General features: G+C 44.7%; 1 protein-coding gene across 2 annotated transcripts in view; it reads left to right on the forward strand.

The window, feature by feature from the left end:
- Positions 1-854: 854 nt before the first annotated feature.
- TBC1D9 (TBC1 domain family member 9) overlaps positions 855-25,477 on the forward strand; it is a gene marked incomplete at both ends in the record, with an annotated part of 89,649 nt that continues 65,026 nt past the window's right edge. For both annotated transcript variants that reach the window (XM_080937473.1, XM_080937474.1), the window contains one exon: positions 855-984. In XM_080937473.1, the coding sequence (XP_080793599.1) occupies positions 855-984 (130 nt within the window). The remainder of the gene's footprint in view (positions 985-25,477) is intronic.

Raw genomic sequence — 25,477 nt, forward strand, 5'->3', positions numbered from 1 at the left:
GTAGGTCAAGGAAAGAGGTGATGTAATGCAGTTAGCTGGGCCACTTTAATTACAAAGGAATGGGAGGGGAGGGGCCACCGGCAGTGACAAGTTTAGCGCGTGACTTGATCCAGGGATGCAGGAAACAAAAACATTCCCAACCATTGGCTGAGTCCACCTTGGACTCCAGGCTCTAGAGCAGGTCTGGAACCTGGGAGCGCACGTTTCCGGGGCAGGGGTGGCGCTGTCCCGTCGAGCGTAAGCCTTGAATACCCACGCCACACGCAGGCTCTGCGAGCAGAGCAGCTTCCTCCCCGCTGGGATGGGCGTGGGGCCCTGCGCTCCGCACTCAGTCTCCACCGGGCTCGCGAGAAGCGACCCGCAGTCACCCGGGCTCGCGGCGACTGAGCCGCGCTGTCGTCATTCATTCGCAGCGCCCGGAGCGTCCTTCCAGCTCGCTGCCCCGACGCGCGGTGTCCACGGGCGGTGATCTCGGGCTCGGTAGCTGGAGATCACGCCGCCCAGGGGGCTCGGATTCCCGCACAAACTCGCCCTTGAACGCCGCCGCGCCCCGAGACCGAGCCCCGCCGCTTGCTCGCCCTGCCGTGGGCCGGGCCGGGCCGGGCCGGGCCGGGCTGCGAGGCTGCGCGCCTGGCGAGCGCGGCGCCGCGGGGAGGATGCTACTTGCTCTGTCCCGATCCCGGCCGTCGTTCCCGGCTGCCCGCAGGGTCTTTGTCGCGGGCCCGGAGCCGCGGGCCGCAGCCTGCTGAAGGCCATCGCGGCCCCGCACCCACAACCGGGCGGGCGCGCGTGTGCCCGGGAGAGCGCGCCAGTCTGCGGGCCCCTTTGTGCGACTGCCCGCAGCCACCGGGACCATGTGGGTGAATCCCGAGGAGGTGCTGCTGGCCAACGCGCTGTGGATCACCGAGCGAGCCAACCCCTACTTCATCCTGCAACGAAGGAAGGGCCACGGGGGCGACGGGGGCGGCGGCGGCGGATTGGCGGGTAAGAACCGGGCACTGCGGGAGGCTCCGCCCGGGGCCCTGGCTGCGGGCACCGGGACGCCGCCTGGTCTCTGGGGCTGGGCCGCCTGCCTGTCCTGACGCATCTCGAGCTGTGATTTTATTTTTTCCCCAGACTCGGAGAGAAACGCCTCTTTCCTGACCCTGTCGGGCGATGGGGTCTTCCAGTTCTGGGTGACCCATAGTGGGTTAAGATGACACTAGCAATGAGTGAATGGAGAATTCTTATTAAGGATCGAACGCCAGATTGCATACTCTTCCCTCCCCCACCTTTAACATACTGCTGAATGTATTGAGGAGATGGAAGACGATTAGCTTGGACTCAGCTGTCTTTATGGGTAATCAGGTGTAAAATACCTTTTCTTACCCGGGAAGCAATCTCTTAAGCTGATGTGGTCATTTCCTATAGTCAGGTGACCTATGAAAATGAATAGAAAAATATTCTTTTGTTGCATGAGATCGGACATAAAACAAAGCAAGTTACTTGGTTCTGGTCATGGAAAAGTTAGCTGTATTAGCATTTTAACTAGTTCAGTTAGTTATCAAACTCCATCAACAAAATGTTACCCAGGTCATTAGTAATCTCTCTTATAACCCGGGTATTCCCACATTAGAGATCATGCTGTATTAGCTAGCTGTTCTGCAGAGGGGAAGGTTACAGGTAATACTGTTTCCAGTGATAGAGATAGTGGACCTTCCTTCATATTACTAGAATATTCGTTATAGCCAAAGTGAGGGAAATAAATAGGTGGTTTACTAGGAAAGAGACTGCAGACATCTTCAGAGTTGAGACTGCATTTCCCAGAGTTTGTTAGGTAAATTGCTCCTACAATGGCCCACCGTTTATAAACAAGAGTTCTTGTTGAGGTGTGTACATCACTGATGTTTATAAACCGCTTTTCTCCATATTAGAATTCAGATGTTTCCCAGTAGAGCATATGCTAGTGTGCTTATGTTTGAAATATTTGGCTAGCGCAAGCAATGGCTTGCGAGTAACCTGATGTTCATTGTACCTTTTAAAAAACAGTGATATAGAAAATCAGTAGAGCTGCAGACCTTGTGAAAATCCTGACTAGCGGCCTCAGAATGCTCCAGTTCATTTTGTAGATGGTCTTGAACTGTGCATTTTAATGTGTTACTTACATTGTAATTCTGGGGATGTGCCTAAGACAACAAACATGAATAAGTGTTGAGTTTGAGTTTCTGTGTCATGCACTGAGTATTTATCTTTCCAGTCATTGCACTAGGATATGAAAATTAGGCAGGGGGCTGGGTATCGTCTTTTCCTTAATCTTCTTACTGTATTCTGGTATTTAGAATTCTAGTTGGGAGTCCGTTGGCATCCTATCTTGTCCACTTAGAATCTGTCATTGATGACTTAGTCTGCAAACATAAAATTTCTATCTTAGATGCTTTTGTAGATGCCGTTTCTGGAACAATTGAAACTATCTTGGAGAGTGAACATTCCTGCCAACAAAAACTGTTTTCCACCAGTGGTAAATCGGTGCTCTCTCAGACACAGTAGGAGTATCTTGGAAGTAGTGTACTATGTCTCCAGTGTAGTGATGTGGGGTTCATTCATTAACTTGTAAAATCAATAACAAGTGTTCATTGGCAGCCTCGATGTCATGGTGCTTGCAGCTTAGCAGAAGACAGATGACAAAAATATCATGAATCCATTTAAAGGTATCGATACGCAGGGCACCAGCCCAAAAGCAGAGTCCGGCTTCCATCAAACGACAAGACCTTACCAAACAATTATTAAGACAGAGGCTGGGTGGTTATCTTGAGTCAAAGCAAAGCAAGGGAGGCTGTCGGTGTATTAGGCCTGAAAGACACAAAGCAATGGTTTCACCAGAGAGAAAAACACCAGAATCAGGGAGGAGGCGGTCCATCTTAGAAGAAGCCTCCTCCTGGCGTAAAGAAGGACAGACATGCTGTTTCCTCTGTCTCTCCACCCAACTATTCTCCATTGGAGATACTATGCATGGATTTTTGGTTGTCTGTATGTTTGGTTTGGTTTGTTTTTTAAAACAGGGTTTCTCTCTGTAGCCCAGGCTATCCTGGAACTCACCCTGTAGATCAGGCTGGCCTTGAACTCAGATCTGTCTCCTGCTTCCTGGGTGCTAAGACTAAAGGTGTGTGCCACCATAGTTACTGAGGAAGCTTTCAGCGGCACTTGCCTTTGAAATCCTAATTCGGGTAGTTTTAGCTGAAAATTTTAAAGTCTTTTCAAATAGAATTGCAAAAACAAGGTGCAGAATACAAGAAGTTACCAGAAAGGGAACGCTTTGCAAACCAGCGCCAGGTCCAAAGGAGGGACTATTACTAACACCCAGCTGAGCCCCACTTGATACTCTTCCCCACCCTCAAAGCTAAAGGCTGTCCCACCATCTTTGATCAGCACATCTTGTTTTTCAACAAAGAACATAGACCTAAACCGTGATAATCTGCATCTCTAATATTTTTTTTTTTTTTTGAGAAAGGGGTGAAGTGGAACCATATATACTTTTCTGTTGCTTGTGGCTGTTTACTCTGTATTGTAATCCTTTATGAGTGAACTAGAATCAACTTGCCATCGGCCTATCTGTTATGACTGGGGAAACCTTGGTGGCTCACTGGGGTCTTGTGGATGCTAATTCTGCAGCCTCTAGCTGTTTGGTCCATGTTCTTTCTCTGGGTCTTAGTAATGCTGAGTGGTGGAGTTAACTTACTTTCTAACTGATGAAGCTGATTATAGTCTCACGTACTCATTGGCCATTTCAAAATACTTTGTGACTTGGTTGCTGTAATATTTAGCAATTTTCAACTTAGTTGCTTTGTTCTTACTGACATGTGGATATTTTTTAAAGTTCTAGAGGTAAGTCTGTTTAAGTGTGGTAGAATCTTCGTTTTCTTTTCTTCCTTTCTTTCTTTTTTTCTTTCAGTTCCTTAATGAGAACAGATTTTTCATTTTAACATCCAAATCCTTTATAGATCCCTTTTCTCTTGCAGTAAGGCTTGTGTTAACCGGTAACTTATTCTTTTCCTCCTAGAAGAGAAAATGCAACCATCTATAATAGCTTCCACAAACTGCAGCTTTAACTGGCAAGTTTATGTCTAACATTCACTAGGATTTAACTTCTGCATATCACATGATGTGGAAGGCAAGTTTTATGTAAGAAGTGTGTGTACATGTTTGACCTGGCGTAATTTACCAGCGACTCATTGTGTTCTCACTACCCGGAGGGTCTGCCTTTCTTACAAAGCATAAGGCCAAGTGTCTTTGTCCTTATGGCTTTGTCCCCTCTGTTAGTAAACTTTCTACAATGCCACACTGGATTTTCATTCTTTCTCTTTTTTTTAATGCTTAAAATATGAAGGTTTTTATTGTAGATATAAGGGAGAGAGTAGGCAGAGCAAAAACTGTAGGCCGAACATGGCTGGCAGATTAATCTGGACCATGAAGGGAGAGAGCAGGAGGGAGGGCAGGAGAGAAGCCAACCAAGAGAGGTGTCCCGTGCCAAGAGCCACGCTGTGTCTTCTAAGAGTGGATCAAGTAGAACCCTCCCTCTCCTCCTGTTCTTTAGGGATTTATGGCCCATTCTTTGACTTTCACACTGGCAATATTTTAGAATTTGTTTAAATGTACCACAGGAAAAAATAGCCCTCTCTCCTTTAGGGAAGTGCTTCCTGCATCCACACACACTGCCAGAGAAGGGCCTGAGACCCACAGCTGTTGAGTAAGCCATTTCTGCCTTTTATTTGGTCAGGTTTATCTCAGTGATCAAGTGTGTCATAGTTTAACTTCTGAAAATGGAAGTCTGGCCGGGGGTGGCGGTGCACGCCTATAATGCAAGTCTTTAATCCCAGCTCTCGGGAGGCCGAGGCAGAAAGATCTCTCTGAGTTCAAGGCAAGCCAGGGCTGTTAGCCTGAGAAACCCTACCTCAAAAGCATAATTAATTAATAAATAAGGACAAATAAATAATCAAAAATAAAGTTGAATTCTGTAAGTATAGAGAGCTTGCTCCAGTGCCCATCACAGGCACAGCTGTGACCCCTCCTCCCTCGCCTTCCTACTGTGTGCGCCCTGAGGTGTCATAAATAGATGTGCTTTTACACTAATTGTAGCAAGTTCTTAGCAAATTGAGTTCTTCACTCATTCTTGAAAATCTCCCCTGTGTCTTTTGACTTGCTTACCTCTTCATTGTAACAGTTATAAGGATTTATTTTGGTTATGTTATCTTTTGAAATGTCACTTCCTTAAAACGTATTTGTGTGTGTGTGTGTGTGTGTGTGTGTGTGTGTGTGTGTGTGTCCCCATGTCCCAACATCCCTTGTTGGGCCTTATTTATTTATTTATTTATTTATTTATTTATTTATTGATCTCCTTTGTTTCTCATTTTCTCTGCTTCTTGCTGCAGGCTGACTGACCCCTGTGCTTCTGAAAGAGACTCTCCCTCACTGAGCTGTCAGGGCCTTGAAGTCAAGAAATCTTCTCTCTGGGCTCTTGGGACTGATTCAGTTGCTTTAAATTTAGGTTGGTGGGCTTTTTTAGATTGGAGTCAGCACCTTTAGCCCTCTGAGCCCTCCTTTTGTCATTTAAATGTAAGTTTTTTGAGATGTGCCCTGGTCAGGTATTCACTGTGAAGCCCAAGCTGACCTTGAACTCACGACAATGCTTCAGCTTGAGCCCCAGACTCCTGGGATCAGAGTCAGCACCAAACCGCTTGTTTTGACACTTTCTGTCTTGTGTTTGGGGCTTGTTTCCATGGCGTCTCCGGGCCTGTGCAGTCAGGGCAGTCTGGGTGTAAGCACACCCTTATAGTAAAGGCTCCTGGTGTCTTTCAGTTGTTTACCTCACCGCCCTGGGGTGGGCTGAGAGAGCTTTGTTGTTGCTGTTTGTTTGTTTTCTTTTTTCAAGATGGGGTTTCTCTATGTGGCCTTGGCTGTCCTGAAACTAGCTCTGTAGACTAGGTGGCCTTGAACTGTAGAGATCTGCCGGCCCCTGCCTCCCGACAGTGCTGGGATTAAAGCCATGTGCCTGGCTGAGCTGTTCTTTTTCTTTTTTTTTTTAAGGTTGTTATGTTACGGTTATGTTCTTTCAGCTAAAACTTCTATGTGCATTACAGTATTCTTTTAGTAGAAAAGCAAAGGGAAATTACAAAACATTTTGACTTAGCAATGTATACTGGCATATATATATATATATATATATGTATATATATATATATATATATATATGTAAATATATATGTATATATAGTTTTAAACTTTAATATTTTTTCAAATTTTATTATCATTGTGTGTGAATACCCTCTCCTAGCCCCTCTCTCTCTCTCTCTCTCTCTCTCTCTCTCTCTCTCTGTGTGTGTGTGTGTGTGTGTGTGTGTGTGTGTGTAGGGTGGGGTGGTGGAAAACATGAGTCAGGAAGTTCAAGCTGAAGCATTACCATGAGTTCAAGGTCAGCTTGGGCCAGCCAGGGCTACATGGCAAAATCTAAAAAGAAAAATAAATAAATAAAATCACAAAAGGGGGGCTCAGAGGGCTAAAGGTGCTGACTCTGCCTATGTAGAGATCAGAGAACAATTTGTCAGGCTTGAAAAACAAGTGCTTTATCCACTGAGACATCCCCGTGCCCCTCTTTTTTGGGATTTTGAACTTGACCCCCCCACTCACCCTCAGGTACTGGGATTATGGCTCTGGACTACTGCATCTGGGTTTATACGAATGTTTGGTCTGTATGCTTTTTCTTCGTTTGTGTGTGTGTGTGTGTGTGTGTGTGTGTGTCCTAAGAGCTTATATATCCTAGGATAATATATACTCTTTAACTTCTTTGCCACCAGTCCTCAAATTTTTATGACACTTTTTAATTAGTATATTTTCATCCCAAGGATGTATAATCACTATTTAAAACTATTTTATTTTATTTTAGATTTGTTTAATGTTTGTGAGTGTTGCCTGCATGCGTTTATGTATATCACGTGTGTGGTCAGTGCCCATGAGGTGACAGGAGGTGTCGGCTCCCTGGAACTGGAGTCAGGCCATTTTTACATATCAGCTACATTCATACATTCACCCGTTTGTTTGTTTAATGTTCTTCTATCTTTGATCTTTATTTTAAAATCATTTTCTTCTATTTCCTCCAAAGGACTCTGTATGGGAATTTCCCCAAAATATCTGATTGGCTATGAGACGAGAAGAAGCCAGTAACTGGGCAAAGATGAGTCAGGCTTTCTGGGTCTGAGAGAGGAAGAGGGGACAAGGGGGGAAGGAACAGCCATTTTTACAGTGAGGTGGAGAGCAAGAGACGTGCAGGATGTAGACCAGGAATCGTTAGACCCGTGGTGACCTCCGCCATTGAAGAATTCCAACACAGAATAGCTGATGAGTTGAAGACGGTAGATCCGGTGCCCAGCGGTCCTGTCATCTGTTGATATTAAGATTGTCTGTTTTCCATTTGTGACGATTCCGGTGGGCAATTTGGCGGAGCTGAGGCAGACTGGAGCTCTGGCTTTGGCAAAGCAGGCAGGCAGCTGGTGGTCCACGCTGAACAAAGCGTGGGAGTTTCAAAACCACCCAATATAAATGGCGCCCAGAGTGGGGCTCGAACCGACGACCCTGGGATTAAGAGTCCCATGCTTTCCCAACTGCGCTTGCCAGACTAAAGAGATAAGTGGGTAGAGTGCAGGCTGGCGAGAGCATGTCCACAGCTGGCCGCAGGGCGGTGGGCTGGCGAGAGAGCGATCTGGAGCTCCGGAGAGGCAGAGCTGGGGTTTGTGGGAGAGGCATTGGTTCGGAGAAACACGCGGGCTGCACGCGGGCTGCACGCGGCCATGGTCTCGCGTAGGAACAGACAGACCGCCAAGGCTGGCGCCTAGCCTACTTTACCGTGGATTTTAAAATTACACGCTCCTCTCGCTGGGAACACGCTAGTGGACTGTCCCGGTTTGCAGGCAGACGTTTTAGTGTGGTCTAGAAGTTGCTCGTTGTCTCTCTTGAAAAGCCGACTGTTGCTCAGAATCTGCCACTTCGTTGTCCCTGTGCCCTGTGCCATGTTTTCACCCCCTGCTTACAATTCCTTTTTTTACTTTGTTTTCTGGTGATTTGTTTTTGGTTTTTTTTTTGTTTTTTTTTTTTTTTTTGGTTTTTTGTCTAATCAAGATTGGTGGTTTTCTTCTTGGTTCATTTTTTTAGGCACCTCCCATTTGGGGATACTATAGTTTCTTTATATACTCTCCATGCTGTGTTGTCTGTCTGTCCATCTCCCCCACTGTCTGTATTGTTACAAATCAAAGTTGCTTTAAATTTAGATATTGATAACAATTTGAGGCCCAGCTCCTAGGTGGGTGATTTTGTTGATTGCTGCTATGTTTAGGTTGTGTGTTCTTAGCACCCTGGTCATTTCCAGAGTGATCAGGAGTCATTCATCTCTCTCCTTTGTTGGTAATGACTCTTGTCCGTCTGTCCATCTGCTCAGTTCTATTAGAAGCTGGTTATCAGCCCCACTGGACCTGGCCTCCAAAAGTAAGTTGAGGGTTTTGTTGTTCCCCCGCTCTGCCCCGGCCCCCAAACTTAGCGCCTACCAGTCTTTCTTTTTTTGTTTTGTTTTGTTTTTTTCAGACAGGTTTCTTTGCAGCCCCGGCTGTCCTGGAACTTGCTCTGTAGACCATACTGGCCTTGAACCCAGAGATCTGTCCCTGCCTCCCAAGTGAAGCTCTGTGACTAAACGTGTGGGCCGACACTGCCTGGCCCCCATCAGCTTTTCTTTTCCATGGGTGTCGTAATTGGTCTCTGAAGTTTTCCCTATTTAAGGTGAATTTTGTCCAGTTTGTTTGGTTATTCTCAGGATTGGGTATTGGTTCAAATTACCGTATGTCACATTCACACCAGATATTGTACCCTTGACTTTCTTGAAAGGGAAACTAAGACTCAGAGTCTGAGGGGGCTTGTTCTTGGTCCCACAGCTAATAGTGGAGGCCATGTGAGTTTACATCTATTTTTATAGTCATTGCAAGACAAATGCATACGGTATATGCTAATCTAGTTTCTGTACAACCACTGTGCTTGAGAATCTAAAAACAGCCCTGGGCTTTTCTAGAAAAAAACAAAAGAGTCTAAAACGTTACCTGTGTGTTTGGGAGCTTCTTAGATTGCAGGTGAGTTAGGACTTGGAAACTTCAAACTGGTAGACTATCACCAGAGAGGATGGCAGGTTGTCAATGCCCAAAATCAGAGTGTAATTCCTGTTCCTGTAAGAAATGTGGTTGTGAGTAAAGTTGTCATTTTAAAGAGCACAGCAATTCGTTGTTTTTTACTTAAACATGTAGACAGTTATATAGCATGTGTACACATACTATTCACACATATATGCATACATTTCTACATGTGTATATCACTTTAAATTATGTGTTCACTCCTAATGGAACTTAATGATTTCATGACTTCTATACGTAACAGTCCCTGGGTATGTGACACTTGGCTCATAAAAATTTCATGCTGAGTAAGTGCTACTAGCAAGAGACAGTCTTTGCCCAGAGCAGGCCTCTTTGCCTGTTCTGTTTTCTTCTCCCTCCTGCTGCTGTTCTCAACGTGGTCACCGTGTTCAGATGCCTCAGAGAGTTAGTGTGAGCAAATGTGTGTAATTTGCAGAGGACTTGACAGGACTTTTGGCATCACTTTGGTGCTTTTGAATTTACCTCAAACACTAGTCAAGAGACGAGCAGCTGGCAGCTTCCCCATGGACATATGAGGAATTTGAGAGGTTGACAGACTCCCAGCCCCAGAACACTGCATCTCTGTCCAGCCTGGTTGGTACAGACAGGACCCACTGTAAAGAGGTCAGGGTTCCCACATACGTGTACACGTCAGGGATTTGGAACTGGGAGGTTTATCTAGAGCAGAAGCAGATAGGGTCTTGTGTCCTTCAAGACAGAACTGAACCACAGACACACACGTCAGAAATAGAAACAGTTATTAGTAAAGAAAAGCTTTTCTGAGGATGGGTGGACTGGTGAGCGGAGGGAGACCCCAAAACGCTGTGGCCGGAGTGTCCAGTCCTTAATAGTCATTTGCACAGCACCTGCTCCTACATTCTGTGAGCAGGCTTTCCTAGTGCAAGCTCTGTTTGCACCATGGAGCCCAGGGAAGGAAGGGCTTTCTCTGCTGGCTGGCCTGAGCATGCGTCACTGGTTTTCTAAAGCCTCCCAGCCTTTCTCTCCTGCTGCCTTTCTGATGTTCATCTTAACACAGCTTTCCCGCTTAATTTGTATGCTTGTTTGTTTCTTTGCCACACTTTCTTTATAAAACAGACAACGTGTTTCCCCTGCTGTGGCCAATGTGCTTTGTAAAGTTTCTTTTCCTATATGAGTTTAGGTTTTGCTCATTTGGTTGTCTACCATGCAGCTAACTAGCCTTTTAGCACTTGCTTCAAAGAGTCTCAGGGACATTATAAAGAAGTGTATAAAGCATCCCTGGCTGTGTGGCCCAGCTGCATGTGCACAGCTGGATGTGACCCAGCTGCATGTACACAGCTGGATGTGACCCAGCTGCATGTGCACAGCTGTTATGTGAACCAGCTGCATGTATATAGCTGGATGTGACCCAGCTGCATGTGCACAGGATATTTTCTAGGTCCATCCATTTCCATACAAATTTCATAAAGTCATTGTTTTTAATAGATGAGTAATAAGTATTCCATTGTGTATATGTACCACATTTTCTGTATCTATTCCTCGGTTGAAGGACATCTTGGCTCTTTCCAGCTTCTGGCTATTATAAATAAGGTTGCTATGAACATAGTGGAGCATGTGTCTTTATATGTTGGAGTCTCTTTTGGGTGGTGTAGGTGGGTCTTCAGGTAGTACTATGTCCAATTTTTTGAGGAATTGCCAGACTGATTTTCAGAGTGGTTGTACCAGCTTTCAACTCCACCACAAGTGGAGGAGTGTTCCACTTTCTCCACAATCTTGCCAGCATCTGCTGTCACCTTAGTTTTTTATCTTAGCAATTCTGACTGTGAGGTAGAATCTCAGAGTTGTTTTGATTTGCATTTCTCTGATGACTAAGGATGTTGAACATTTCTTAAGGTGTTTCTCAGCCCTGATATTCCTCAGTTGAGAATTCTTTGTTTAGCTCTGTCCCCTATTTTCAATAGGGTTATTTGATTCTCTGGAGTCTAACTTCTTGAGTTCTTTGTATATATTGGATATTAGCCCTCTATCGGATGTAGGATTGGCAAAAATATTTTCCCATTCTGTTGGTGCCATTTTATCCTATTGACAGTGTCCTTTGCCTTACAGAAGCTTTGCAGTTTCATGAAGTTCCATTTGTCAATTCTTGATCTTAGAGCATAAGTCATAGGTGTTCTGTTCAGGAAAATTTTCCTGTGCTTATGTGTTCGAGGTCTTCCCCACTTTCTGTTCTATTAGTTTGATTGTATCTGGTTTTATGTGGAGGTTCTTCATCCACTTGGACTTGAGCTTTGTACAGGGCGATAACAATGCATTGTTCTACATGTTTACAACCAGTCTGACCAGCACCATTTGTCGAAAATGCTGTCTTTTTTTTTTTTTCTACTGTATGGTCAAAAATCAAGTGACCATAGGTGTGTGGGTTCATTTCTGGATCTTCAATTCTATTCCATTGATCTACCTTCCTGTCTCTTTACCAATACCATACCATTTTTTAATCACGATTGATCGGTAATACAGCTTGAGGTCAGAAATGGTGATTTTTCCCAGAAGGCCTTTTATTATTGAGAATAGTTTTCACTATCCTGGGTTTTTTGTTATTCCAAATGAATTTGCAAGTTGCTCTTTCTAACTATAAGAAGAATTGAGTTGGAATTATGTTGATCCTTCCAATCCATGAGCACGGGAGATCTTTCAGTCTTCTGAGATCTTCAATTTCTTTCTTCAGAGACTTGAAGTTTTTGTCATACAGATCTTTCACTTGCTTGGTTAGAGTCACACCAATAATAAAAAACAAGGTATTTTATATTATTTGGGACCATTATGAAGGATGTCATTTCTCTAATTTCTTTCCCAGCCTGTTTATCTTTTGAGTAGAAAAAGGCTACTTGTTTATTTGAGTTAATTTTATATCCAGCTACTTTGCTGAAGTTGTGTATCAGGTTTAGGAGTTCTCTAGTGAAATTTTTGGGGTCATTTAAGTACACTATCATATCATCTGCAAATAGTGATACTTTGACTTCTTCCTTTCCAATTTGTATCCCTTTGACCTCCTAAAATACTTCATAAAATTTTTGCAAACCAAATCCAAGAACACATCAAAATGATCATCCGTCACGATCAAGTAGGCTTCATCCCAGGAATACAGGGATGGTTCAATATACAGAAATCTATCAACATAATCCACTATAGAAACACTCAAAAAAGATTAGATGCTGAGAAAGCATTTGACAAAATTCAATACCCCTTTATGTTAAAAGTCTTGGAAAGATCAGGAATTCCATGCCCATACCTAAACATAGTAAAAGCAATATGTAGCAAACCAGTAGCCAACATCAAACTAAATGGTGAGAAACTTAAAGCAATCCCATTAAAATCAGCGACTAGACAAGGCTGCCCACTCTCTCTTGAGCTATTCAATATAGTATGAAGTCCTGGCCAGAGCAGTTAGACAGCTCTGGGAGTTGTTATCTGCTTTCCCCTCTTCCCATCAGGCATGAGCACAGAGAACCACACAGTCACTTCGTACAGTGGACCATCATTGCTCAACTTCTAGCTCAAAGTATGTGGCATTTCAGTTTTTCTTTAGGACATTTTACACTTCTTGGTGACCTTAGATCACTGGGTTTCTGAGCTATGGGATCCACTCAGCAGATCTGTGAGTGGCCCAGTGGCTCCTCCACTTTCTTGACCAGTTGAGTCAGAGGTACAGACCACAGGAACAAGACTCCCTACTATGTCGGAGCACAGGGGAGAGAGAGAATCTCAGGCTGACTCAAGTGAGAGAAAGATGCTTCCCAGCTGGGCAGGGTTTTCCAGTGTGGATGTGAGCTTCCCCCCCGCCCCCCGTCATGGTTCCTCATTATGACGGTACACCCTCTGCCGGTGGTGTGTAATCCTTACTATTATAATGAGGTAAAAGCTAGCCCAGTCCGTAAGTAATGGTCTATGTGTGTATGTGCTTCCTTTGTGGAAGAAGGGCTAACATCATCTTACCGAAAGCTGAGTTAATTTAATGTCATAGTAAATTTGCCGAGGCTGCCTGACTTCAAAGCCATTGCTAGATTAATCCTTTGCTGGGACCATGATTTCCGTTTGCCCCTTTCTCTTTGCTCTTCTCTGTGTCCTCTTTCCCAGCGGGCTTGGTGACCGCATAGCTTTGAAGACAGCTTTGAGTTGTTTTATGCTTCTTTGCCTGTGTCCTGTGTGACCCCGTTTGTTTGAAGGCGAGTTAATTCTCAGAAGCACCAGGCTCTTAAATCTCCACTGCAGCCTGTGCTGAGAAACGTCCATTTGGGTGAAATCGACTCTTCTGATTTCGATTTGGGAGCACAGTGAGGTGAATAGCCTTTGGAGAGATGCCAGCCGGGAAATGCAAACCCGGAAAACACTTTACTTTCGCAGTCTCGTTCTTCTGAGAAGGGCAGGTGTTTGCTTGCTTGACTGAAGGTCAAATGCAGCTCAAGGACTGGTCTCTATTTACACTTCAGACAGGAAAGGTGAACTCTGCTTATCTGGTTCTCCTCCTCCCTCCCACCTTCTACAATGATTGGTGACATTAAAACTTAAGCCCAGGCCTGTTCTGAACTCTTGTGTAATATTCTTATTGCATTTGATATATGTAGAGTGTGTGTGTGTGTGTGTGTGTGTGTGTGTGTGTGTGTGTGTGTGAACTTTTTGCCCAATGCCTTTACCCACTGAACCATCTCTTCTGGACTCTTCATCTTCCTGCCTCAGCACCCTGAGCACTAGAATTGTAGGAAACATCAGCACACTTGACCTTAGCACTTCCTAATAAAAGAAATTGTATAAATTTCAATAATTGGAAAGAAAAATTGAACCTCTACTAATCTAGTAGCAAAGGTAACCTTAATAAAACACATTTTATTATTAACCATTAATTATTTATTATTAATTATTACATTAGTTGTTTATATTATTTACTAAATAACATTTAGATGAATTATTTGTTTTTATGTACTAGTCATGTTTATATATTATACATTTTACATATTAATTACATTATTTATTATTTTAGCATGTGTTATCTCTATTATACATAAGCATAAAATATATCTATTATTTATACATATTATATATTTACATAATTATATTAATTATATTGAATTTATATACATATTATTCAATATTATAAATTAGTAGGCTTACATGTGGACTCTGTGACTAAAATATAAGGGAAATATGGGGACTTCCTCAAGCTGACACTCTACATCTTAATTCATTTACCTGTGGATTGTACAGTGAAAAATGTAGAACACATTACTTCTAGAAACATCTTTGTAATAAATCTTCACATCTAAGTCATCTAAAGCTAAACTTTAACACATGGTTGCTGTAGCTGTCCATTCTTATTAGTACAGGATGGTATAAAGCTAACAGAAGCTTAAGGGAGGAGGATAGAACATTTACATTAGTCCTGTGGTTCAAGCCTTCCACTGAGATCTTTCCATAGGTCCACTAATTTCATTTAGTGACAACCCAATAGGTTTGCTATACCTTCTGTGACTAGTAAGGAAGCTAAGTGCTCAGAAAAAGTACGTGCTAGTAGCAAGCGTCCGTTGAGTGTGTGTGCTTAGCTTTGACTGATACTAGAAGGGAAGAGGCTAAACAGGGAGAAAAAGGAAAAAGTGGGGTAAGGAGCCTGGGAAAGCCAGCAAGGGGGTAAAGTCAGTTCAGGCCTCAGAAGGAGCCTCGAGTATGCAAATTAGGAGACTGGTTAAGAGAGAAGCTGTGCCTTCTCCTCCTCCACCCCCCAGTACTGTTGTCATTGGCTAGTGACTGAGTTACATCTCTGTCACTTGTATGTCTCTACAGGGCAGCCTGTGATTAAGGCCCACATTCCTTACCTACATTTTTTTGAAGATCAGTCCTCCGGGGAAAGAATGGCAGATCACCCTTGTGAGTCTGTGCTTGCAGCTTGACTACCTCCATCTTCTCAAGTAGGGCTGCGTTGTAACCTGTCATCTTAGGAAGGCATGTCATTTTCCCTCTGACCTTGGTCTCTTCCCCTCCCTACTCCCTAGATAAACCCATTTCTCCCTTTCCTCAGCCCAGTTGACAGAAGCTCCTGGGCATCCCCACAGGGGGTCAAGCTGTTTTGTTTTTTATGAAGTAATAAACCTACAGAACAATCTTCTCCGAGCTCTATATCTGGTCATTGTCATCTCTCTGCAGAGTGGGTGTTTGACCCCATGACCTGTCTATGACACCTTTACAATTTCAGGGCCTTGGTTTGCACGCATTGTGGACATCTTTATAATGGCTGTATCCCTTCCCCTTTCTTAGTGCCAATAAAAACATTGGTTGAAGGTTCTGGAGAGAGCTCAGCCGTACTTCACAGCCGCAAGTTCAGCTCCTAAATCTCATAGAGAAGGTGGCTCGCAGCCTCCTGTAACTTCACCTTCAAGGGATTTAACAACCTCTTCTGGCCTCCTAGAGCATCTGCACACGTGTGCACACCTACACACACTCACAAGTTAAAGTCAGTTTAAAAAAAACACAACCCTTCGGTAGCCAACAAAAATCACACTTTGCACCCTCATTTGCTGGTCTTTTAGGTTGTCACAGGGACTCCACAGTCCCACGTTTTAGCTGCAGTACACTTGAACATGGACACTTGTAAAGGCCTCTTGCAGGTCTTTACTGTTCTTATGCTTAAGATCAACTTTCTGTACAGTATTTTGAGCACTGACAGTTATAAAGTCCTTGGGGAAGTATCTTTTCTTATTCCCTACTCTTATGAACTAGATCTTTGCCTTAGAGGTCCCACAGTGCTTACAGAGTGGAAGAGAATATTTTGCTCTGGCCTCTGGGAACACACAGACACCTGCATAAACATGTAGCATCCTCACACAGCAACCGCACCCCCAACATACACACAACTTCGGGGAACAAAACTTAGGAAAAGTAGACAGCCTTGTAGAGGACGCTCATCTTTGAAAAGACTCTGGAGCAAAAGCACCAGCCTTGTTGGAAATGGTGTCAGAATCCAAGCATCTGTCTTACCAGAGCGTCTTTCTATTTCTACATCCCTTCCTATCTCCTCCTCCAGCTTCCACTGAGCTCCGAGACATCACACCATGAAGCCAGTGTGGTCAGTGTGGAAATGGAGCGGCCTCGCTCACCAGTGGCACATTTTCACTAGGTTCAAAAGGAAGCTAGAGGGCAGAAAGGAAGACAAAGGAGGGGGAAAGCATTGACTCTGGGACATGTCCCGTCCTTTGCCATGAAGCAGGGTGACTATTGGCTCTGTCTTTGTGGAGAGCATAAAGCAGGAACTCTAAGTCACAGCTTAGTTCAGTCCACCCCGGAAAGCATCTCCCCTAGAGATTTTTCCGGAAAGACTTTTCCTGGGCAAGTTTGGTCTTGACAGCCGATAAGCAAAAAAAGGATTAGTACCTGGGTGTTATTAACTCCTGGCATTTAAAACTAAAATAATGATTTGAAGGAGAACAAGGCGGGGAGATTAGGAAGGGGGGGTGCATTGTAAACATCAGTTTGAAATGTTAACTGCACAGCAAGGCTTTGTGTCCTCGTGTTTTAATGGCCACATGAGCTTTAATTATCCCACCTTAGGTAAACGTTTAGCTTTTTATACAGAAGTATGCTTCTATTATGAGCAGTGCTTTTAGTCTCTGAGGATGTGAGGCACTAGGTAGATAATGAGGACCGGTCAGGACCAGGGTAAGAAGGGAGTCTGTGTCCAGCGGGGGCAGCTGTCACTCACTAGCAATGGTAAAGTGCCACCATGATGCGTAGATTGTAAGTTACAGAGCTGGTTGGTTGAGGTTTTGACTACGTCCTGATTTTACTTTAGCTAATTAAGGACGGACCTAATGAGAACAGAGCAGGCTTTATTTAGGACTGGAGGAGCCAGAGGTGAACAGGAAGTCTCCTAACTGGGAAAGGTGTCCTGATTTCTTTAAAGTCTTACAGCAGGCTTCAGATACCTTGGTGTCTTACAATACAGACATGTCGGCAACAGTGCGGAGAAAGCTGTGAGTGTTCAGCTTTCTCTCCAGAGAAAGCCTGTGATGGCTCTCTGACAAGGACAGGCAGCTGCACATGAAGACTTGTGTCCTGGAAGTCAGCTGCAAATGTTAAGGTCTAATCTATCCATCCTAACCTCATTTCCCTCTAATAACTCAAAGCCCATTACATCATATACATTATTCATATGCTTATCAGGGTTCTGCTGAAATTATAGTTTCTGCTGGCATTGCCTCAAGGGACAGCAGTCTGGTGATCATGGCTTGGGAGTTGGCCGAGCAACTCCAGCCCAGGGCTTACAGAAAGGCATCCTTGCTGAATTGTGCCACCAGGCAGTGTGGACACCCAAGAGGCTCCGGAGGTAGATTTCACTGCCGCCCGACAACTGTTCAGGTAGTGTTACGAATGCATACAGTGCTCACAGGGGTGGAATGTCTCAGGGCTGAAGGAGAGTTGTGTGCCCCAGCTCCCAGCTCCTCATTTGTCAAAAGACAATTCTAGAGGGCTGGGCTGGAGAGATGGCTCAGTGGTTAAGAGCACCGACTGCTCATCCAGAGTTTCTGAGTTCAAATCCCGGCAACCATATGGTGACTTACAACTGTAATAAGATCTAGTGCCCTCTTCTGGTGTGTCTAGAGACAGCTACAGTGTACTTATATATAATAAAGAAATAAATCTTTAAAAAAAATTCTAGAGGGCCTATACACTGGCGCTATTTACATTTACAAATTCAAAGTGCCTGGCACCTGCTCCTTGCTGTGAGAGTTAAAGAGAAAGCGGGCAGTTGGGAGTATAGTCCCAGCTCTCAGACATGTTGTGCCCCTACCTCTTAAGTGAAAGCTGACAGCAGAGCTAATGGACCCCCCCCCCCCAGGGTAAGGAGGAATACGAAGGAAAGGACCTGGGGACATGGCTTTGAGACCAGGCTCCTCCAGCTCCAGCTGTAGAGTAAAGCCGTAGGGATTTTTGTGATGATCCCGGAGTTGTGAGGCAGAGTGCTCTGGAGGACTCCAGAGGGATTGTGTGCTTTTGGGTGTGTTTGTTCTTGTCACTATGGGATTGCACAGGATTTTAGCACACGTGTTCATTCAGCAAGAGAGGCAGAAGCTTGCAACGACTGTGATCCCTGTGTGGTACGGGATGGGACCGAATCTGTGGTGCGTCTGCCAGTGCCGAAGGCAGCTGTCCATGAACCTAGATAATCTGCCCAGAGTCCTCATCCACTCTCGTTCCCCTTTGGATTGATAGAGCGTCAACTAGTGTCAAGGGTTCCACATCCACGGTAACCGTGTGTCTAATCATAGAGTGGGGGAAGAAGAGAGAGCACACAGCACAGGAGCACACGTACCAGATCACAAGTATAAGAGGCAGACATCATTTAAGTTGAGTTCATCAATCGTACTGTTGGGCTGGTTGTTAGAAAAGGCTCCAAGCATGCCCTAAGTGGACTCCGGTTTTTCATAGGAAGGTCTGTCTTCACTGATCCTGGTTGGGGCAGGGGAGTATCTGTGACTCATCTATTTTCTCTGGTGTTCAGATGTCCCCGTGGCTTGTTTTGTGCATTGTGGCTTTGGTGTATATATGTCCTTTTCTTGATGTCTCATAGACATTGCCATGATACTCATTGTTTTTCAGGCTGCCTTTGGAAGTTTTAAATGATACCCATTTGTCTTGCTTGAGGGTGAATGGCTTATTCATGGTCAGGGACCTCTGATCTCAGGAGTCTCCATTTACACACCTCTGGCTGTATAGAGTAGAGGCCCCAGGCCTCAGTGTAGACCAGTGAGAAAAAGCTGCTCAGGATGGTTCCAGGCTTAGCAATTGTTATTTTGTTTTGTTTTTGTTTCTTGTTTTTTAAGATTTATTTCTTTATTATATATAAGGACACTGTCACTGTCTTCAGACCCACCAAAAAAGGGCACCAGATCTCATTACAGATAATGTGATCCACCATGTGGTTGCTGGGAATTGAACTCAGAACCTCTGGAAGAGCAGCCAGTGCTCTAACCACTGAGCCATCTCTCCAGCCCCAGGCTTAGCAATTGTATCAAACAAAAGCTTTTCAGTGTCTTGAGAGTAACCTAAAGCTCCGTGAGTTCTGGGGAGAAAGCACTGGGGTTGCTAAGGCTTGTAGTTAGGTGCCATAGTGTCCCCCAAAGGCCTGTGCTAAAGGTTTCCTTGCCAGCCGATGCTAATGGGTTTAAAGAAGTGGGACCTACTATTACTAAACCTCTAGCTTTAGTAAGAAATTCAAAATAAAAGCATTGGTCCACACACAGAGACCAACCATCAAAACAACAACAACCCAACAGATATAAAAGTAGAAGGAGGTTTATTTGGTAAGAGCATCTGTGGGTAAAGGGAAGAGACGTGGACCAGTAAAGAGTACGGGGGTAAATATGATCAAAGTGCATTACATACGCGCATCATTGATGCAGTAATGATGATCTTCAGGAAAGAAGTGGAACCTAGTGAGGGAGGTGAGGTCACTGGAGGCATTGCCCGTGGAACCATGTGCTGGGATCCAGCAAGGGCACTCATGCATGCTCCCCTCCCCCACCTCTCTGTCTCTGACTCTCTCTTTTCCCTTCCCATGCCTTTCCTCCCTGTTTCTTTCTATCTCCCCCTCTTCCTCTCCCTCACTGTCTCTATCTCTCCCTCTCCTCCCCCCAATCTGTCCCCCCCACACACACAGATGACGTCCACTCCTTCCCTGCCTCTGTGAAGGGAGTGGTTCTTCACCGAGGCTGTGTCAGCTCAAGTTCAAAGGCAACCAGGCTGAGCAAACACAGACTGAACCATCTACAGCTGTGACCCAAAGTGAACCCTCCCAGGTGTCTTCCCATAATCTGATTTCCGAGGTGTTTTGGAAAATTTAACTAGCCTGTGGGTTAAGCTTTTCTTTCTGCTTTAGTCCATATGTGGGTAAGCATCTCTACCATTTTTCACGGAGCCTGCACCATAATGTCTGGTAAACTGGTCACGGTATCAGCCCGAACAACAGCAGAGCCACAGAGGATCTGCAGAGGAGGCCATACTTTTGCATCTCTACTCTTTATTCTATTTGAGAGCCAAGAGGAGAGTTCAGCCTGGTGAGATTTTCCCTCCCCCACATTAGCTAGCCTTCTCTTCCCCACACTGTTTTTGGGAGAACTTTAAATTCTGAAGCCCAATGAGTTGCCTTTATTCTGTTGTTAGGTGAAATTTTAAATGTCAGCTGTGAGACAGATTAACCAATGAATGACAGTTGTGTAGCCATGGTGATGAGGCTTACACAGTAGGTAAAATTCCCAAATGGGAAGAATTAAAGATAGAACAGGAATTGAATTTCTTCCAGAAAGGTCTCCCATTTACCCCAGAACCCTAAAAATGTTTGTACAGTCCAAATAATTTTTATAACAGGAAGTGTATTTCTATATTTTCTCAAATATCTGTTGGAAATTATTGAAAGCTTTGTTCACACACACACACACACACACACACACACACACACCTTTAAGGAAATTTAAGTAATGCTCTATTCAAGTGGAGAGTTGCTTGAATTAGAGAGCACGGTGTTTCTTCATTCTGCTGGACTGGGGCCAGCATTCCTGGTGATGTTGAACACAGGTAAGGAATGTGTGTGAGGTCTGCAGCCAGTGCCTTACTGTGCATGCGGCCTTCACTAGAACAGTTTACAGTATTGTTTGTCTGTTAGCTTCAGGCTAGTTGGAACTTCTTGACTTAGCCTTTGCCTTGGCAATAGACCAGAAACCAGAATCACTCCTTGGGTCACACATCTAAATGCTTTGCAATTAAACAAACAAACAGACTTTAACATAACTGCATAGAAAACAACTAAACTTTAAACAAGATGTTTCATTGTTATTGCTGAGGACTAAGGTCCAGAGACTTTTTTGAACTGGACAAAAGCTTAATTACTGAGACAAATACTGAACCCACATACCCCCCTTTACATGGTTTGAATTTATTCTTTTATTGTGACAAGGTCTAACCTTGTGTCCCGGGCTGTCCCTGAACTGTTCATCTTAACCCCCACATGCCTAGCTAGACAAGGTTTTTTTTGTTTTTGTTTTTTTTTTTTTTTGTTTTTGTTTTTGTTTTTGTTTTCTATTTTCTATGGAGAAAGGTTTTAATTAGGAAAAGGTAATCTTGCTTTAGTGCACTTAAAGAGTGATATTGGAGATAAACAAGCCAAGTCCTCAGATAGAACTTGCCACCATGAATTATGTTAATAGGCACTAATTTTGCATTTTGACCAGTTCATCACTCAGGCATTCATGTATCCATTTACCCAGAGACAGACAGATGCTGCATGCCTAAAAAATGATATTCACTGAGTACCCAAAATTATATGCATCATCTCTGCTGGAGAGACTCGGTTCAATAAGGCTGCAGATGTTGGATGCTGAAATCAGCGTGTTGGGCTTTGTTAAGGCTTTAACGAGAGAGGTTTTGAAGTGAACACTGAAGTATGAGCCCGGTGGAGAGATTGTTACTTGTGCAAAATTGAGATTGTCTACAGGCCCTCCCATCAAGGATAGCTTCGACTGTACCAGACAAGGATCTGAACGTGAGGCATGGGAACAGGGATGCTGCCTGCCCCACCCTACTTCCAGCCACAGGCTGCAAGTGGATGCCAGGGGAAGGCCAACTCAGAAGCCGGAGTCAGCTCCCAAGGACTAGGAAATCAGGTCCATGGGAAAAGCATCCTTTGGGGCAGTAAATGAAGGGGCTCTTGCCCTTTTAAACCAGCAATAACCAGCTACTTAGAAGCCAGTTTTGCATACTAGGTCCTGACACGCATCAGTCTCTCCCAGTAATTTGTTTTTTGCAGGGTGTTTGTGGTGTGTACATGTGTGTGCATGCTTATGTGGCTGTGCGTACTGTGTGTGCACACGTGTGAAAGTCAGAGGTCTGTGTCTTCTACTATTCTACACCTTAAGCGAATTTTTATACATTTGTATGAGACCGTGTGTGATTATGTTTGTGTATGTGCAGGCATGCATGCTCACATACACGGAGGCATGCATGTTCACATAGACAGAGGCATGCATGCTTACATACCTGCACATAGAGACAAAAGGGAGGGCGTGATTGCTCTGCTCTGTAGCTCTCTGGTATTCCACTGAGATGGAGTCTCTAAGTGAACTTGGAGCTAGACTGATGACCCAGTAACCTGCCTGTCTCTGCTCTAGTGGCCCCAGGGTCACAGACAACTGCAGCCACGCCTAAGAGTTTTTAAGTGTTGGGATTTAAACTCAGTTCCTCCTCCTCTTGCAACAAGCACTGTTATCTACTGTGTCATCTTTCAAGCCCTTAGATTTTGAGACAGGTCATTCTGTAAACTTTGAGCTTGTCATTCTGGATAGGCTGGCTGGTCGGTAAGCTTACGGGATCACCATTCCTTCAGCTCTGAGAGCACACATTTATGTTCCCAAGCCTAGCTTTTATGTGTGGCTGAGGAGTCATGTCCCCAGCTCTATGATTTTTAAATTTTTGATATTTTTAATTTTTATCACATTATTATTATGAATAAAGCAACCTCCGTATAGGTTTATTCTAGATCATCAGTATGACCACCCCATGAATGATTACTGATCTTCAGGGTGATTACTGTTAAATGACCTGCTCTAGAATCTCTAGAGTGTCTGGGAGGCTCTAAAAGATTTGGCTAACTGAAGTGGGAACGCCCATCCTAAATGTGGTGACACCATCCTGCAGGCTGAGGGTGTAATGAGAGGAGGGTAAAGTAAGAGTGGCCATCTGGCCTGAGACATTAGAGACCTTGAATTAATGCAGCCATTTGATCCCATTTCACAGAGAGACTTGTTTGGCTTTGTGACTTGTAATATTTTAAACTCATTCCGAAAGTTCTACCAGCTTCATAACACAGCAATAGCACTTGGCTTTTTAAACTGGATTTTTATGGCACCACTATGCCCCCAGATTTCTTACTAGGGTAACTCAGAGTCTACACAGTTTGAAAGAAAGCTGTGACCAAGATCAGATGTCAGCTATGTTGGGGATGTTGTCCCCTTTAAACTCTCAGGGACAATGGCAGTAAGATAGCCCAAGGTGCTGCCAGAGTCATGATAAACTGTGGGAGAGGGGCGCCCCTTTCCTTCATGCAAGAGTACCCGGCACATTGGGGCAATTACTAGGAATCACTGGTGTTTGTAACTGAAGATATCATAACCTGTATGCGCAGTGGGGCCCTTGTCATCGGGAAGGCCTGTGGTGATTTACAAACTGTGCTGTAATTGAACAGCCTGAGAAAAGGTTAAGTTCCACCCCCTGACAAGGAGGTTGAAAGTCTTCAAAGAGAGGGAGAGATAAGTAGGAAACAAAAGAGGGAGTAAGAGATTATAAATGCTGGAAAGTAATGTTATCCCGCTCAATGGGCTCAGAGAGCTGCGGGCAGAATCCAGTTCTGAGGAGGAGAGAGGACAATCAGCACGTTCATGAGGACAAGAGTGGCAGTTTCAGATGGAATGGTGATAAAGGAAAAGAGGAATGCCACCAGAGAGCTGGAAATGACACTTTGGTAACTGCTGAGGGGTGAGGAGAAGCCTGGGATGGAATGTGTTGACCTAGCGTTTCCAAAGCCTTTAATAAGGGTTGGAAGCACCTCTCCTCGGGGTTCCGAGGACCAGCAGTAACCAGCTGTCTGGCAGCATGGCACGTCACCTAGTGCTGCTAACAAACAGAAGATTAAACCGCAGATGAGCTAGCCAGAGCATAGGCAGACCCCTGACCTGAGCTCAGGTGAACAAGCATCGCTTGTGTTTTCATTATCACTCTGGCGACTTACTGTGTCCAGAGGATCAAATGCCAAGATCGAGGGGAAGGGAATTCAAACTCGACTCTGGTGTGTGGTTTCTAGTGCCTCATGCCTTCAGGGTTTCTTAGCCTTTGGGTGTTCACCCTACAATTTTCAAGAGTACAAGTCTATTGGGGAAGTGGCTCTGGTCATTGGAGCATCTCAGAATGCCTCTTCCTCGCTTCTCTGTCACCCCCTAGAGGTTCCCATCACTGTACTATGAACATCACTTATTTTCAAAGATAGACAAACAGATCCCTGGCTTGTAGGAACTCTGGAATATGGAAGGTGCTAAGTTCTGGGCTAGTGATGGGAGACTGGACCTGTAATGAAGCTAGAATAGACACATTGTACATCTCATAGTGGACTGGCAAAGGTGGAGACAGGCAGGTACTACCAACCAAATGGACCCCGAGTCTGAAGAAATGGAGTTCTGGGCAGTTACCAGAATAGGCATTCGTGCACTGGGCCACGGACACCACCAAGCAAGATGATCTAGTAGACCGTTAAAAACATAAGCACTCCTCACAAAACTGAGCCTGTAGCCACACTTCAGAATTACGGGTACTTGTACTGTGGGACTTAGAAAGAGGCAAAGCAAGAGAGCATCTTTTATAGATACAGCATTCCTTATAGCCTGGGTAGGTGGACCAAGGTTGGAGACAGTTTGACCAAAACACCCAGCTAGCTTAGTGTATTTTCTGTTGCTTGACAACAGATAATTTTTAAAGAATACAGGTCCGGTGTTTGGGTAATTGTCCCTGAAAGCCAGCGTATTAAAGGTTTGGTCCCAGGGTACTACTCTTAGGAGATGGTAGAATCTCCAAGAGGCAAAGCTGAGTGGGAGGTCTTGGTCAATGGGATGTGCTCTTGCAAGGGATTCTGGGAATTTTTCTCTGACAGTGAGATGAATCATTTTCTCTCTCACGTGTCTCCTACCATTGCCACTTGGCACCTCAACCAGAGACCCGGAGCAGTGAGTCTGCCCAGCTATGGACTGCACTCACTGTGAGCTACGATAGACCTTTCACTATGAGTTAATATCTCATGCATGTCAAGGCAGCAATGTGAAACTGACGCAGGTTTATTTGGCCATGGTTCTGGAGGCTGTGAGGCAGAAGTGCATGGCTCTCCCGTTTGGTTCGGGCTTCTTACTATATCATCACAGGACTGAGATGGTCACACGGCGAGACAGAGCAGGTTCGCTAGCTCAGGTCTCTGCCTCTTGTATTGACATAGCAGCCGCAGTGTGTCTGTTTCTTCCATCAGAGACAGCAGAGGTAGAGCTGCCATACCCAGCAGCATGTCCTCTTCACACATGCGCCACTGTGTGATGGTGTTGGGGGAACTGGAAGCGAGTTAGCAGCGTCTCTTCCGTGATCAGTGCCTCCAGGCTCCTGCGTGGGCTTCCTTTGATAGTGGTCTAGCCTGTAAGTGAAATAGGAAGTTGAAGTTGCTTTTGGTCATGGTG

The sequence above is a fragment of the Micromys minutus genome (genome assembly GCF_963924665.1).
Source record: "Micromys minutus genome assembly, chromosome: 24".
NCBI lineage: Eukaryota > Metazoa > Chordata > Mammalia > Rodentia > Muridae > Micromys > Micromys minutus.